Here is a 15,892-nt window from a genome sequence, read left to right as displayed (position 1 = left end):
AGTGGTCACCTTTCCCTTTCAATTAAACTGCACGTTATGACCATGACATCATCTACTATCTCACCATGCAGGTTCAAAAGCATTGTTTCTTTTGGTGCTTTTCTTTCTTAATATTCAATGCCACAAAACTACTGTACCCGAGTTGGTGCCCCAGAGGTGACTTATTAATCTTTCTTTTTCCTTGAAACGATGTGTATTTACCTAGTCGTTGTGTTTACTGGTCATGTCCTTCTGTCATCCTCCTCCAGCCCCACCAGAACATCAGTTTCCTGAGGAGCCTCTGCTCCTTGCTCGTGGATACAGCTGTCAGAGCAGCGCTGACCACTGTGCCTCTGGTTGTGGCACCGACACAAAGACCAGCTGACTCCTACGTACGTCTCTTAGGTTTCTGGCCAAGGACTACCCCTTCAGGAGCTCTTCACTGCTGTCCTCCCTTGTCCTGCTGTCCTTGCCCCACCCAGCCCTTGTGACACTGTGGGCTCCAGTACAGCTGGGCTGTTCAGTGTACCCAGGAGATGGGGCTTAATAGTCCTGTCCTGGAGCTTGGAATGTAACTCAAGGGCAGTGGACATCGTAGAGAGGCATTGCACTTTGGCAGAAACGTGTGGCTGTTTTTGGGGGGAGGCATTGGGCAGAGGGCAGGAGTGGATGCAGGAGAGCAGTTAGGAGGTGACTTCTGTGGCCCAGGGGAGAATTGACAATGGCCAATATAGTTACATTAAAATATGTTTACATTAAAAATAAAGTAAAATAAAATACAATTCCATGTTTGGTCACATTAGCCATATATTAAGAGCTCTATAACCATATATGGGTATACTGTATTGAGCAGGGCAGACATAGAGCATTTTCCTGATTCCCAAAAGTTCCATTGGCCCACTTTGGCCTGAATGGTGGTGGTGGGTGGGGAGAGAAGAGAGGAGTGTGGGAGATATTAGGAGGTAGAATGTGTGAGTTCTGGGGATGGGTTAGATGTGTGGTGTGGAGGACGAGATGTCAGGGATAAGACTATGTTATTAGCCAGGCACGGTGGTGCAGCCTATATACAGTCTTAGTACTTTGAGGCTGAGGCACGAGGATCAAAAGTTCCAGTTCATCCTGGGCAACTTAGCAACTAAACTAGATCCTGCTTCAAAATAAAAAATGAAATGGGCTGGGGGTGTAGCTCAGTGCAAAGGCCCTGGGTTCAATCCCTAGTATTGCAAAAACCAAAACCAAAACCAAACCAAACAAAACAAAAACCAGGTTATTGGCTATGGGCAACATATCATGGCTGGGTCAAAAGGAGTGGGCATGGTGATTGCCTGATTCATGTTGGTGTGCCATTTTCCACCTTCACCTGCAGCAGTGCAAGAAGGTGCCCATTGTGTCATGTTCCCTTGGCTTGGCTCATCATCCTTTGAAAACCCTTTGCAGCATATACGCCTCTTGCCAAATCTGCCTTCATTTAAGGCCTGATGTGTGGACCATGAGGTCTTTGTGATTGGGGAATTATATGTATATCAGTGCAGATTTCAGCGAAAAGAGTTATGTTTGCCATTGTGGTACGAGCTGATGCTTTTTAAATGCCTGTGGTAATATCCTCAATCAGATGGCAAATAGAAAACAGGAAAGTTAGTAATAAAAAATGAATTAGAGCGATTAGTGAAAGGTGAGCTGCTTTCCTCCTCAGGCGACAGGCAGAATTGACGGAGCTTTGCAGGGCACCTCCTGTCCAAACACACGTCAGGATTACTGGAGCCCCTAGGGCTGGCCCTGGGGTCTGCTGGCACATAGAATGTGGTTATTGCAGTTAGTTTTGCAAAGGTCATGGGCATCCCCTTGGATGGGGGCTCACACCCTAAAGTGGGCTGAAGCAGGGTTTCTGAAGAGGGGGTGTTGCCCTCCCCCAGCTGCCAGCTCTGGGCGGGGCAGGGCAGGGCCTTCTTCCTCTGAAGCAGAGTCACCCTTGGGCCCAGCTCCTTCAGCACTGCTCCAAGGCCCTGGAGAATGCCATTGCTTCTCTTTCTGCCATCTGTCCCAGGGGTGCTTTGGGGGAGCCTTTCCTGGCTGGCTGATGTACATATGGCAGGGGGCCAGGAGGTGAGGGCCTTTTCAGAGGAAGCAGAGGTAAAGGCTGTACTTGACTGAAGCAAATGCTGGAGCATATTCCCCTATCATCAAAAAAGAAATAGAATTCTGTGGACTAAATAAGGTATGTGGGGTTAGAGCTCAAACTGGAAGGACAGGAGGCTTTGTGATTCACGCTTGCCATGAGTGCAAAAGGGGCCATGTAGGCCTCACAGGTGGCCTTCAGGTAGTTGATGTCCACGTGAGCTGGCTTGCCTCTGCAGTTGATGGTCAGGATTGGATAATGTCTCAGTCCATTTGGACTGTTAAAATACCAGATGGCTTATGAACAACAGAAAAATATTCTTCACAGTTCTGGAACCTGGGAAGCCCATGATCAAGGCACCAGCAGATTTGTTGTCTGGTGAGGGTCCTCTTCCTTATAGACAGCCACCTTCTTACTGTAGCCTCTTGTGGCAGAAGGGGTGAGCTAGCTCTCTGGGGTGTCTCTTTTTTTTTTTTTTGGTACCGGGGATCGACCTCAGGCCCTTGTGCTTGCATAGCAGGTGAAGAAACCACTGAGCTAAATCCCCGGCCCTGGGGTGTCTCTTATAAAGGCACTAATCCCAATTTTGCAGACTGTCCCCATGACCTAATCACCTCCCAAAGATCTCACCTCCAAATACCATCAGGATCTCAACCAAAGAATTTTGGGACACCCAAATATTCATATTGTAGCATGTAAGTTATATGGCATTAGTCACATGATCACCTCCACAGACAGGAAGGTTTGGCCAAAACCCATGTTAGTTCACTGATCCCTGGGTAGACTGGTAACTGTGTACTTCAAGCTAAGTGACTGGTAACTGGTAACTCTAGGCAACTGGTAACTGGAAACTGCATACTTCAAGCTAGGGCTTCTCAACTTGAATGTGCATGTGGATCCCATGGGGGTCTTGTTAAAATGCCGATTCTGATGCATTAGGTCTGGGGCCAGAGATTCTGAATTCCTCAAAAGGTCTGGATGATGCTGGTAAAAGGACCAGGCTTTGAGCACCAAGGCAGTTGTGTTAGGCTGAGTTGCCAGATGCAGAGCCTGAGAAAAGGATTCTAGTGAGAGAGACTCGGGGGGAAAATGGTCTCAGGAGAAGCAAGTGGAGGGCAAGACAGGTTTGGGGAGGGAGTCATCCTGATCCCATGGGAGCCCCGGAGTATGAATGATACCTTTGAGTGAGTTCCATCCTGAGGCCAGGCTGGGGACCTTTTTCCTCCCATCACTGGTCATGGTGTGGGCTGCTGGGAGGGGGATGGGTGATGCCCGCTGTGTTTCCTCTTGTCTGCCTGGGCAGTTCCCAGAAGAGGGGCAGGCGAGGGCACCAGAGTTACGGCCACTGGCAGTTGGCACACAGCCTGGACAGGTGGAACTCGGGCCCTCTGTCAGCATCTATACAAGGCCTCTGCCGAGAGTGGCCTTGAGGGTGTGGATCCAGAGGCAGAGCTCTATGTGGGCTGCTGTGTGACTCTGGGCAGACCTCTTCTCTTCTCTGGGCACAGCTCAGGCTGAAGCTCACAAGGTCTCGGTTGTGGTTAGCCCTTGGTCTTTGGTCCTTGTCCTGAGGCTGTCATGGAGCGTGCCATTCTCCTCCTAAGGAACCTCATCATGTAAAGCAGGACTGAGAAGGGGGAGGGACACTGTGGCCAAGGAACAAGCACAGACCTGTTGCGATGGGTACTGGCTCTGTGGAAGCGATGGGAGGACATGGAGCCCCAGACAGTGGGGTCTGGATCTTGTACTGGGGAGCTGTGTGTGCTTAACTGTACTGCTGTCCAGGATTCAGGTGACCTGGGCACCTTGCCCCTGTGGTGAGCCTTCGTGCCGGCCCCTCCACCCTCTGTGTCCCAGGCTGTGCGCTGGTGTGTCAGCGGTGACTGGAGGAAGAGCCAGATGGACATGGGCTTGGCTGAGGATGCAGCTCTCAGCGATCTCCAGTCATCTGCACTCTGCCCCACTCTTGAGTTTTCTCTCCCAGTGGAAGCTGGCCTTGTCCTGCTCTTTCTCCTGCATCTTCATGCAGGCCCTTCTCGTGGAGGATGTTATGAAAGGTGCAGTCACAAGTTGGAACTTGGCACAAGGTACTGATCTTGGTAGCTGCCAAGCTGGGTAGTGGGGCTCAGATGATAGTGTAAACAGCACTGGTGGGGTGCCCTGGGGTGGATGCTGTTTATCGAACACCTACTATGTGCTGGGTACTATATTAGGTGTCTTTTGTAAACTGTCTTACTCAATTCCCACAGCAGCCATGTAGATTATGTGTTAGTATGTCATAGATGACACCTGAAAGCTCAGAGAGGTTGAGAGACTTGCATAACATCACACAGCCTGTAAGGCACAGAGTGGATCATGGACCTGAAACTGCCTAGCTCTGAGGTCATGGTCTTCATTTGGCACCAAATGTCCTCACACATGCAGGATCTTCAGCTCCCTTGATGATTTTTTTCACCTGTATTCCCAATTTAGACTCAGACCAGCCCGCCTGGAAAGACTTGGCCCAGGATGTGCTATTCCCGCTGCAGAGACGGGGAGACCTGAGCACAGAGGCAAGTGCCCACCTTCTCTGGGTCAGGAGGGCTCAGCCCCAGGGGCCTGACTCCCTTTCCATGGCTGCTCTCCAAGTTCTGAGAGGCCTTTGTTGTTGTGTTCAGCTTGACATTGCATAGACCAGCCACATGTCTTTGGCTGTGAGCATATCATGGCAAATGTTCTATTAGTTCCTGCATCTGCTGTTTTTTTGGTGTCTGACAAGCCACCCCAAATCAGTGGCTTAATACAGCAGCCATGGCTCACAGTTCCAAGGGCTTTCTGGCAGGCTGGTGCTCTCGGCAGACGCTCTCTGGTATGTGTGGTCAGCCAGCTGCTGGCTGGGAGGTGGGTGGCCAGGATGGCTTCACTCACATGTCTGGCAGTTGGTGGCTCAGCTGTGCCAATTGCCCCCAGCGAGCTAGCTTGGCCTTGTCCCCCTGGGGCTCCCAGGCTTCCCAGTCAGCAAGAGGGCATGGAGCTTTTTAAGCTTCTGCTTGCATCACATTTGCTGTGGTCTGATTGGCCAAATAAAGTCACATAGCCAAGAACAGATTCAATGCATGGAATTGAATAGATCTATCAAGAAATAGATTCCCCCACTTGAGAGGAGCATCCACATCACAGTGCAGAGGATGTATAGACAGTGGTGGGACGATTTGTGGTCTTTGTCATTGACCACAGCTGCTGTCGCTCTTTTGGACAACACACATTTATTGAGCCCCTGCTGTGTGCCATGCACCGTGGCAGTGACTCTGGGTGAACAAGATAGAACTAATGCTGTACTTTTGTGGCCTCTACTGTATCCAGTGAGTAATCATGTGCTGAAACAGAGTGGAAGCAGGACAGGTCTGATGAGGGTCAGTAGGAGAACTGCAGGAAGACTAGGAGTTGCTAGGTGGTGGGGAAAGGGAAAGTATTCCAGACAAAAAGAATAGCACATGCAAAGGCCCTGTGGAAGGAGGGACCTGGCACATTGGAGCACTCAGTGAAGTGCCAGTGCCAGCAGCTGGGGCTGAGAAAGGAACTTTTGGATCACAGCTGTCCTTGAATAGCCCCGTGAGATGTAGTTTCAGGTAAGAGGTAGGGTGAGGCCTTCCCATGGGCAGCTCTACACGAGGCAGCTGGTTTTGTGGACTTGAGGAGAAGAAAGAGGTTAGGATTCAATGTGAGGCCTCAGGAAATCCCTATGGAAGAGGGGGATTTGAGCCCTGGAAAGGACAAGAGCAGGCAAGCTGGAGCAAGGGTGAGGGGCAGCGAGGAGCACCAGGGGCACAGGACTGTGGACGAGATGAGCTGGGGCTGTGTGCCGGATAAAGTGGCTTGAATTTGGTGCTTTGGGCCAGTGGCCTTGGAAGGTCCCCAGAAGGAAGGCCTGGGGGCCCAACTCTCCTCCCCAGCCCAAACCTTTAGCTCTTAGCTCTCAGCCAGCTCTTGTGTCCATGTGCCAGGCTGGGAGGGGAAGCCAGACATCAAGTCTGTGGGGAGCTGCCTGCTGACACCCATGTGCTGCCTTTGGGGTCCCCAGAGGCTCCAGTACGCTCTTCTAAGGCTTTGGGAAAGGCCTGGGGTTACAGAAAGCCAGGATCCTGATCTTAAATGAGCCAGAACAGATCAGAAAAACAGGATGAATCTGACAAACCTAAATTTGAAACTCAGCTCCTTGCTTATGTCCCCCCAAAACTCTGGAGAAGTTGCTACCTAGCCTGGAGTCTTGGTTTCTCGGTTGGAAATGGGGTCCAGTCCCATGATGCGAGCCAGGTGCAGAGGAGCCTGGGGGCGCTGAGTGAATTCTAGAGCCTTTGCCCATGTGCACAGTGGCTCCTGCCTGTGGGTGGCCAAGGACAATGTGGGGACCCCGCTGACTACACAGTGAGTGAAACAAACAATTCCCCTCCCAGGACCAGGATGGCAGAGGAGCTGTCTTCCCCAGAACAAACAGAAACCATGGCAACCAGAATGTGTCACATGGGCTGAGCCATCCCAGTGATGGCCAAGGGAAGGGCTCGTCTCACATTCAGGCACTCTGACTTCCCCCGCTGCAGGGTGCCACACAGGCACCCCTAGACCTTCCCTTTCTAGAAAATTCATTCCTGACTTTGGATTTCTGTTAGTTCCAAGTTGTCTTATTAATTTTAGTTTTAAAGACTTGCCCCAGGGCCGCCGGGATTTCGCTCAGTGGTTCTGCTGCCTGCCTTGCAAGCGCAAGGACCCGAGTTCAATCCCCCGTACCAAAAAAAAAAAAAAAAGACTTGCCCCAAAAAACATGTCTCGAATGAGATAAGATGAAGCAAAGTTCCTTGTCCTACTCCTCCTGTGTTGTCTCCTGATGGATATGCTGGGAGCAGTTGCCAGGATGATCTAGAGGTGAATGTGCTCTGGGAGGGATGGCCAGGGGCCTTTTCAGTCTTCAGACATCCAACAAGGAATGACATCCTTGACAGAGAGAGCCTCAGACCCTTCATCAGGTTCACAGCTAGTAAGTGGCCAAACTCAGATTTGACCTTATGTTTCATGCTCCAGAACTTGTTTCCACACTGCCTTTAGCTGGGGCTCAGCTGCCATTGTGCAGGGAAAAGAGCGTTTGTCAGCTCCCCATGTAGGGGTGGCCTGTGATGCCAGCTCCAGCACCAGGGGTCCAGGGGGTGGTGGAGGGCAGCTGAGGTGGGTTGAAGACTGGCAGGTTTGCAGCACTTGTGTTTCTCCCTTGTGGTTCCCTTGGGCACCTTGGCAGGAGTGGACTGGCCCTGGCCTCCAGAAATGCTCTTACCTTAGAAAGAAGTTGAAATGGGGCTTTACTTTCTATGTGTGCAGCCCTCCAGACTGGACCAGGACCCAGCTTGGGCAGACCTTCAGTGTCTATCAGAACTTCAGTGTCCTTATCTGTCAAACGAAGGAGATAGTGACAGGTTGATAGTGTAGCACAATGGTACCAAGCATGCATGGGAGGACACAGGACCTTCATTCCAATCCTGACTCTGATTGGTACTTGCTGTGCAAGACTAATAAGTTGCTTAACTTCTCCATGCTTAAGTTTCCTCCTCTGTAAAATAGAGATAATAATTGCACTTCATTTGTGGTAGAGTTTGTGCAGGGATTTCATCACATTGGGACAGGAGAAGCTGGGCAAAAACAAAGGATGAAACACAGTTCTAGTTCTTGTTAATTTCTAGGCAAAGCTGAAGTCATCCCATAGTCAACCCACGCACACTGTGCAGTGCCCAAAGTCCAGTTCTGCTGTGGGAACTGGGAAAGGGAGGGCATATGTGTGTGGGGTGAGGGGTGCAGATTAATAATAGGATAGATGCCAAGGACAATGAAGCATTCTATTAGAGTTTTTTTTCTCCAGTGGGAATTGAATGCACAGTGTCGTGCGTGCTAGGCAAGCACTCTGCAGCTGAGCTGCAGCCCCAGCCTCAGTGAGGCATTTTAACAAAATGAGGCTAGCATGTGGCACTGTACAGAAGTCCCACAAACGAGGACGTGCAGGGGGGCTGTGGGACAAGTCTACCTGCACATTCAGACAGGAGGATTCTGTCTTGTGTTTGTTATTAAATTTGAATTCTGACCCTACAGTTAGAAACAGTGTTCCCCAGAGGGTACTTAACCTCTCTGAGCCTGTCAACTCACCTGGAAAAAAAGGGCATTTAATCTTATCTTGCTAGGCTGTTTGAGGATTCAAAAGGAGACAGTGCCAGTGCCTGGCAAACAGTACGTGCTTCCTAAGTGCCTATAGAGTATCATGTGGGAAGTTTCTGTGATGAGGCCCGAAGATCCAGCCAGTGTTGCCACAGTGGAACTAATAGGGATTTTGCCCAGATGTTCTCCAGAGGTTTCCTTCTTTGCTGAAGGGACAGGGAGCCACGCCTTGTGGAAGATGAGGTTGGAGGGGCCCATTTCCTGGAGAGTGTGGGCCAGGGGTGTGTGGGGCTTGGGCCAACACAGAGGGATGGAGGCAGTGAGTCTGAGGGCTTGGCCAGGCTTCGTGACAAGGAGCCTTAAAAGAAAATAATTATGAGGACTTTCACCTTGAGGACAGTGGGGGCCCATGAAGGCTTTTAAATGGGAAGAGCAGGCGTGGAGTTGCTTTTTTTTTGGCAAGAAAATTACTGATTGGCCTGGAAAATGATGTCAGAAGGTGTTCTGGGGATCAACACCAGCAGGATGGGACCTGGCCAGGCCCCAGGGTGAGGAAGGGATGGCGTCGATTGCAGAGGATCAGGGCATCCTGTGTGTGTGGAGCGCACTCTGGTCACCATGCTCTGTGGAAGGAGGCACGTGGGATTCGGCACTGCAACATCCCAGTAGGCATGAGGATCCAGACAGGGCCCTGTAGACTCCCAAAGCGGCTTTAGTCACTTTCCTCGGGTGAGATTTGTTTAATGGAAGCTCGCAGCTTCTCAGCACTTACAGGTGCTGACGGGGCATCACAATATTGTGAAATGAAGCTGTGAAGCCGACTTCATTACCAGCTTACCTGGCGATGAAGCAGCGCCTTAGTTAGCACCGATGGTTGGGCATGACAGAGCTAAAATTGAACTTGGCAATTACCGCTCCTGAGTGGTTCTTGGTGCTGTGAAAGGAAGGTTCCATGGAAATCAACCCTGGTAATCACAGGGTGTAAAATTAGTCAGTTACTATTAAGGTTGCTCTGTCAGCATCAGCGTTTGCCTCAGGGTGAGGCAAGGGAGGGGGCAGGAACTGGCTTTGGGCTGTCGTGGGTTACCTTGTGTTCACCTGCTCCATGCTCTGTGTGTGTGTGTGTGTGTGTGTGTGTGTGTTCAAATTAGTGTCAGGGCAGAGGTTTAGGGGTGGCCGTTTGGCTGATGGGTCATTTCAAGGTATGTCCTTGATATTTGCATGAGTTGCACACTTTCTCAGCTTTGGAGTTTTCTCTAGACCCCTGATGAGGGGTCCTTAACAGCATCGTGCCCCTCTTGGGGACATCGTCCAGGGAACACTCAGCTCTTTGTGGACCCCTCCTTGGACCAGAAGAAGGAATAGTGTGATGAGGTGGAAGGTTTATGAAGCTTCACTGAATTGTCTTAATGACTGCAAAATGTTTGTCCCCATTTTGCAGATAGAAAATGAGAGGCTGGTGTGCTCCTAGCTGCTGACAGTGTCAGAGGAAAAAGTTCATACAGTTTGGTTGTCAAGTTGGCTTGGGGTGTGTGCACAGGCCCTCATGAATGCAAAGACAGAAGCTCAGATCAGTTCATTCCCTTGAGCCTCAGTTTTCTCATCTATAAAATGAGGATTTGTGCTGTGAAGATGTGAGAATTAAATGAGATTATTTAGCCTCCATAGAACCTCAGCATGGTGACTACTGTGCTTAACAGTGATGTTTCTGGGCCCCTTCATTTGTGCTGGCCACTGGGCCTCTGCATAGGTGACACTGCTTTGCACAGTAACCCTGAGAAAGAACTGTTTTTCCCATCTAGGGAATTCATTAGGAAACAGAGGCACGGAGAGCATATAATTTTATCCAAGTGTCTGGACAGGTGAGGGTAGGGCCAGTATTCAAATCCCGGCCCCAGAACCTGGCCACTGTCCCTGTCCCTCAGTCTGGGAACAGTTGAACTCTAAGAGACTCAGGCAGCCTGAATGAGCTACCTCTATAGCCAAGAAGAAAAAAGCATTAACGCTAAAATACCTTTTCCAGAATGCTGCATCTCCTCCACAGGAAGCTGAGTCATCTCTCTTTGCTTTGAAGCGTAACCATCGAGCCACCTCAGAATCTGAAAACTAAAACTAGAAAATGCTGAGGCCCTTCAAGCTGGAGGGGCCCTTCCCTGAAACAGCTGAGCAGAGGGTCCATAGAGATGAGACCTCCCCTCCAGCACACACCAGGTGTCTTGGCCCAAATGCTCAATGCAAACAGAGGAGCGCTGGGTCTGGAGTTAAGTCCCATGCCTGGAGTTCACCTTCCCCAGCTTCATTCTCCAGCCTGCCAGGTGTGTGCACCTGTCCCAGTCCTGCCTGCTGGTGCGCTCAGGGTGACAAGGCACAGTCCAGAAGCTCTTGGCCACCTACATGAACACAGTCCCAGGATGCTGTTCTCCCAGGTGAAGAACCAAGACCAGAATCTTCTGCCCCTGGGCTGAGCTCCTGCAGACAGACTCCTGAGCTGCTCATCCCTGGGGGAGTTCAGTGCTGGATGAACAGCGGGAGGACTTCTGTTCTTGCCCCAGATTGGCCCATTTCTGCCTCTTGAAAATCCTCCCTTCTGTATCCAGAGTCTCTGACACAAGATAGTTTGATTTAGGATTTTTCGACTTACAGTGGTATGAAAGTGATATGCATTCTGTAGAAGGCATACTTGGAGTAGACACACAGCTATTCTGATTCTCACTTTCAGTACAGTATTCAGTAAATTACATGACACTTTCAATACTTAATTACCAAATAGCCTTTGTCCGAGATGGTTTTGCCCACCTGTAGGTGAATGTAAGTGTTCTGAGCATGTTTAACGTAGCCTGGGGTACAATGTTTGGCAGGGTAGAGTGTCTTACGTGCATTTTTGACTTAGAATATTTTCTACTTAAAATGGGTCTCTCTGGTTCTAACCCCACTGTGAGTCAAAGTGCGGCTGTACACTTAACCTCTGCCTCTCCTTCAAATCCTAGCTTGAGCAGTGCCTTTTTCATGAAGCCCTCGCTCACCGCTCCAAGGGCCCTAGCTATGAGCACTGTTGCTGACACCATAATTTCTCATCTAGGGGACCAGGATGCCTCTGAAGGCAATGACAGTGTCCTGTTCATACGTTGTTAATGGTATCTGGAGACCTCCATGGAGCAGGGAGAAGGCAGAGGGTACAGAACATGCTTGTTGAGTGAATGAATGAGTGAATGACTGAATAAAAGACAATGGAAGGATCTTTACCTTCATGCTTTCTCTATGACAATCAGTTATTTCTTTAACTTTTCAGAATCTCTGACTTCTGATTAGCAAGTGTTACATTCAGCAAACAATATGGGCTCCATTTCACATCAATAAATGCCAGGCCTTTTTCATGGCTGCATAGCATTCCTCTGTACAGAGAACTGTGATCTATTTAACCAATCCCATATCAATGGATTTTATTATCATTTCCATGTTCTTATAAATAATGAGATAATAATATCCTTGTCCATATGAATTTGGACTTAGACATTTTTCCCATCCTAAGTTTATATAAATATTCTTCTACGACACTCATAGCTTTGTGCATATGCTTTTAAATCATGAGTATGTCTGAAATTTTCACCGATCTTTGTATCATGGTACAAAATCTGTACCTCATTTTTCTTCAACGAGCTCCCTGAGCTTGGGTTTGGCTGTGGACCTGCAGGTCATGTACACTTTCTGCTCGTTGAGCATAGACTGTGTGCCAGGTCTCATGCTGGGACCCAGAGATGAACAAGGCACATGGTCTCAGCCACTGAGGAGTTCAGAGCGCAGCAAGGAAGATGAATAGCAAACGTAGAAACAAGACCTGTCCCTTCAGACACACGGAAGCTCCAGGCTTGAGCAGTGTGCAGTGAAGAACAGTACAGGAGCAGCAGAGCTCAGCAGAGCTCTGGGAAGGATGAGGAGCAGGACATTGTTTGAGGGAAGAGCTGGGGAAAAGCATTTCAGGTGGAGGGAAGAGCACAGAAGGCTAAATAGGCACAGAAGCCAGGCCCCCTCTTACCTGGAGGCTTCTTAATCCCCCTCTCTGCAAGGCTCCCTTCTCCTACAGACACGCCAGAGAGCAGCCCCTTTTATCATATGGCATTTGTTGCCCCCTGGCGCTTCTTTTCACTTAGTTTTTATTGTTGTAAGTGATCTGTAATAGGAACGTTTCCCAGAACTCTTCTTGCTCAGTCCTGGATATAGTGACGCTTTCCCGGAGCCTTTGTTACTCCTGGCATGTCCAAATGTAAAATCGGTTTAACAGCACTCAGAACAGGACATGACACTTAATAGGTGCCCTTCTCCCCACTCTACAGATGAAGGAACTGAGGCTCAGGGAAGCCAGCTGTTCCATGAGTCAGAGCTATAATTTGAAATCAGTTCTCTTGTTCCAAATCCTGCATTCTTCACCAAACCCTCATTTAGTTGCATTCATATGAGGGCCAAGAAGGGATCCACTGTGGTATCCAAACGCCTGGGCCAGCACTGGCCCAAGCTCAATCTAGCCTTGTAGTGGGTGACCTTGGCCCTTGGTTTGCTGGCTTCAGAGGAGTAGGAAAGAACCAGGGGAGGCGCCTATGTTTTAGTTTTAAATTACAAATGTAATACATGCTTGTGCAAAAGAAAAAAATGAAACAAGATGAGAAAGAGAAAAGCAGCAACTGAAAATACCTCCATCTCCTGCTCCCTAGGGAAACAGCTGTTAACAGCGTGGTACCTTTTACAATGCATATGCAAACACCCACAGTTATTGTTTTTATAAAAGCCAGACCATGTCCTTGATTCCTTCTCTCAACCAGTTCCAACCCAGCACCTTACAGACCATCTTCATCTTAGCGCGTGCCATAGAACGAAGGTTATTCAGCCAGACCCTGGCATCAGACACTTAGCTTGCCTCCGATGCTCTGTAACAAGTAACATCCTCAAGCACACATCTGTGCTGAGTGCAGGTATTTCTGCAGGATGGATGCTCAGAAGTCTGATTGCCACATGAAACTGCATGCAGGTTTTGCTGGTTGACAGGTGCTGCCAAACTGCCTGCCGAAGGTCCTTCCAGAGCAGCACCCGCTCCCAAGCAGCGTGGGAGAGTGGGGACGACTCTGAAGCCACAAATGACGCAGAGCTGTTCTATATATCGGGGCTGCCTCCCCTTCTGCTCCCTGAGATCTGGTGTGGGGACTGCCACCAGGAGCTCCCAACACGCAGGCCCAATTTGGGATAGAAGATGGATTTTGATAAAAGAGGTTAAATAACAGGTTTTTCCATTTCACCTTGTAGGAATGGGATGGGGGGGCGGGTGTGCCGGGCCTCCAGCCAATAGAGGACCAAGAGTTGTCAGGAGGGCTTATAAAGCTTGCTATTTCTGGCATTTTTTCTCTTTCTCTGCTGATTATGCAGCAGAATCGCACAGAGGCTGTCGCAGGCGTGTTCTCTCGCTGCCTGGGCTTCTGTGGAATGAGAGTCGGGCTCCTTCTACTTGGAAGACGCTGGTGCATTGCAGGTGTGTTTCTGCAGAAGGTAAGCGGTGGTGTCCGCTGCCTCATAGGGTGGAGGTGGTCAGGTTGGCGCTGCAGGGTGAAGATGGATGATGCTGGGTGGGACAGAGACCTGGATTGGTGCCTGTTACATTCTAGAATGAAGATGCTTTGGAGGGTCCAGGACTTGCAGTTGGCAGCTCCTTCCTGAAAAAGAATCTTGGGGATGATTTGGATTGGCTCTACAGAGCAGGGTCAGCCTCTGGTCTTGGTGTCCAGAGGATTGTAAGTCCCCAGGGTGCCCCAAAGCATTCATTAATTCAGCACTTATGCAGGGGGCCTATCTGGGTGTACGGGGTGTCTGCCTGCCTCAGACCAGGACCTGTGAGAACTGTGATGGCCATAGTCCATGGTATGTAGGAGCCCGGAAGGCACCTGGGCCAGGGGGTAGGATGGGCCTTGCATGAAAGCAGGAGTCAGGAGGAATAAGTGGAACATCTCCAGGAACAAAGTCTAGGCTGTTCTTCCATTGGAATTTTGGAGATTGGGGATTTGAGAAAAATTCCTCCCCCCATTTGGTGTTTGCTACTTTTCCTTTTGTCAAGTATGTGTATTGAAAACTAACCAGTTGAGATCTCCATCCACTGACTGTTCTTTTGCAGAAGAAAGGACAGCAACAGGTGAGGAAGACACAGTCATAGCTTTGGGGCAGATATGTCCACATAATAAATAGAAGAGCTATTGCATGCAGACACCTAGCAGGAATGGCACTTTCCAGCTGTCCCTGGGGAGGCTGCTTGTGCTGTGCCCAGAGTTAGCTGAGTTAGGGGTGGGGCTCCTTGCTGTTGACAGCTCTGCACCCATCAGATCCGGAGGCCCGACCTCTTCTGGTGCTCTGATTTATCACAGTCATTGTTGGAAATCTGGCTCCATGCATGTGTGTCCCCAAAACAGAAGCTGCCTGGCCAGGCCTGCTCTTCTCGTTTGGAACTTCCAGGGAAACAGAGAGGGAGAGGGGGAGAGAGAGACAGAGAGAGACAGAGAGACCAAGAAATAGCAGCTTCTGTGTCTCCTGGAAGGATTCCCTCTTAATCCCCACTGGGTCTGAGAGCAAGCAAGAGGCAGCAGGCCCAGGGCTGCTAGGGAAGGTTTTGCAGTCATCCAGCTGGCCGGGAGGAAATGATTGTCAGGTTCTGCCTTCTGATCTCGGCTGTGTCACCAGTACAGCCTGTGACATGGGGCAAGCACCTTAAGCCTTCCGAGTCTCAGTCTTCTCATCCATAAAACAAGAACACTGATTCCTACTTCCCTGTGTTGTAAAGGTTGTCTGTACGTGCATGTAAGTGCACACACAGGTACACACCACCACACCCTTGGCCTAGTGAGTGGTAGGACCTTCGTACATGTTGAATGTATGAGTGAACAAATGACTGATGGCATCAGCTCTGCTCAGGAGGAAGTCTAGGCACACAGCAGGGTGTGTGTTTGTGTGTGCACCTGTGTGTGTGGCTGGGAGCTTTCCCAGTGCCTAGAGTTAAAGGCTCTGTTCTGCTCAGGGTGAGTTCACTGAAGGCCTTCCTGGCCATCTTGAAATGGATTGACCTTCAGTTTTAACACTTCCTGAGCAACTTACTGAAGATAGGCCAGCAGCTGTGTGTTAGTGGAGTCTTGGGAGAACAGCTGCCTAGTAAACCAGTATGTTCAGACCACACTTGATAACCTGTGTGGTGGGAGCCTGGGGTGGGGAGGATGCCCTAGGAGAGAAGGAGATGGCCCAGGGAGGGGGAGTGGCTAGAGAATTGCCATCCCGTGTAAGCTCCTTGCCTGGAGAACAGAAACTGGGCCCCATTTAAGACCTGGCTTTGAGATATCGTTGTTTCTTGGTGTCTGTGTGACCTTGGGCAGGTTACCTTACCTGTCAATCTACAAAGTGGCAGGTTGTTAGGGAGGATTACATGAGGCAAGATCTACAGTATGAAGCACATTGTTGGTGCTCCATAAATAACATGCTCTCCCTTCCTGGGGCAGGGACCCAGAGAAGGATTTTTTTAGTACTTGAGATGGAATCCATTGCCTTGCATACACTATGCAAATGCTCTACCACAGCCTTAGCTACATCTTCAGCTCTTTAAAAATT

The 15,892-nt window shown here is 49.8% G+C and overlaps 1 protein-coding gene across 6 annotated transcripts in view; it reads left to right on the top strand.

The window, feature by feature from the left end:
• The window catches only part of Tox2 (TOX high mobility group box family member 2), a 127,977-nt gene that overhangs the window by 12,998 nt on the left and 99,087 nt on the right, over positions 1-15,892 (top strand). Inside the window, exons 1-2 of one of the 6 annotated variants that reach the window (XM_021239065.2) lie at positions 13,229-13,524; positions 13,682-13,798. The exons of 3 other annotated variants lie outside the window; for them this stretch is intronic. In XM_021239065.2, coding sequence (XP_021094724.1) covers positions 13,393-13,524; positions 13,682-13,798 — 249 coding nt within the window. In that variant the 5' untranslated portion in view covers positions 13,229-13,392. Of the gene's footprint in view, positions 1-13,228; positions 13,525-13,593; positions 13,799-15,892 lie in introns of those variants that run through there. 2 more of the 6 variants (XM_004858201.4, XM_013077102.3) reach the window with 2 other exon arrangements.

Source organism: Heterocephalus glaber, unplaced genomic scaffold (assembly GCF_053883595.1).
Source record: "Heterocephalus glaber isolate CG9 unplaced genomic scaffold, H.glaber_assembly_v1.0 deba00001673, whole genome shotgun sequence".
Lineage (NCBI taxonomy): Eukaryota > Metazoa > Chordata > Mammalia > Rodentia > Bathyergidae > Heterocephalus > Heterocephalus glaber.
The sequence above is the reverse complement of the archived record's forward strand: the minus strand, read 5'-3'. Positions and strand labels throughout refer to the sequence as shown.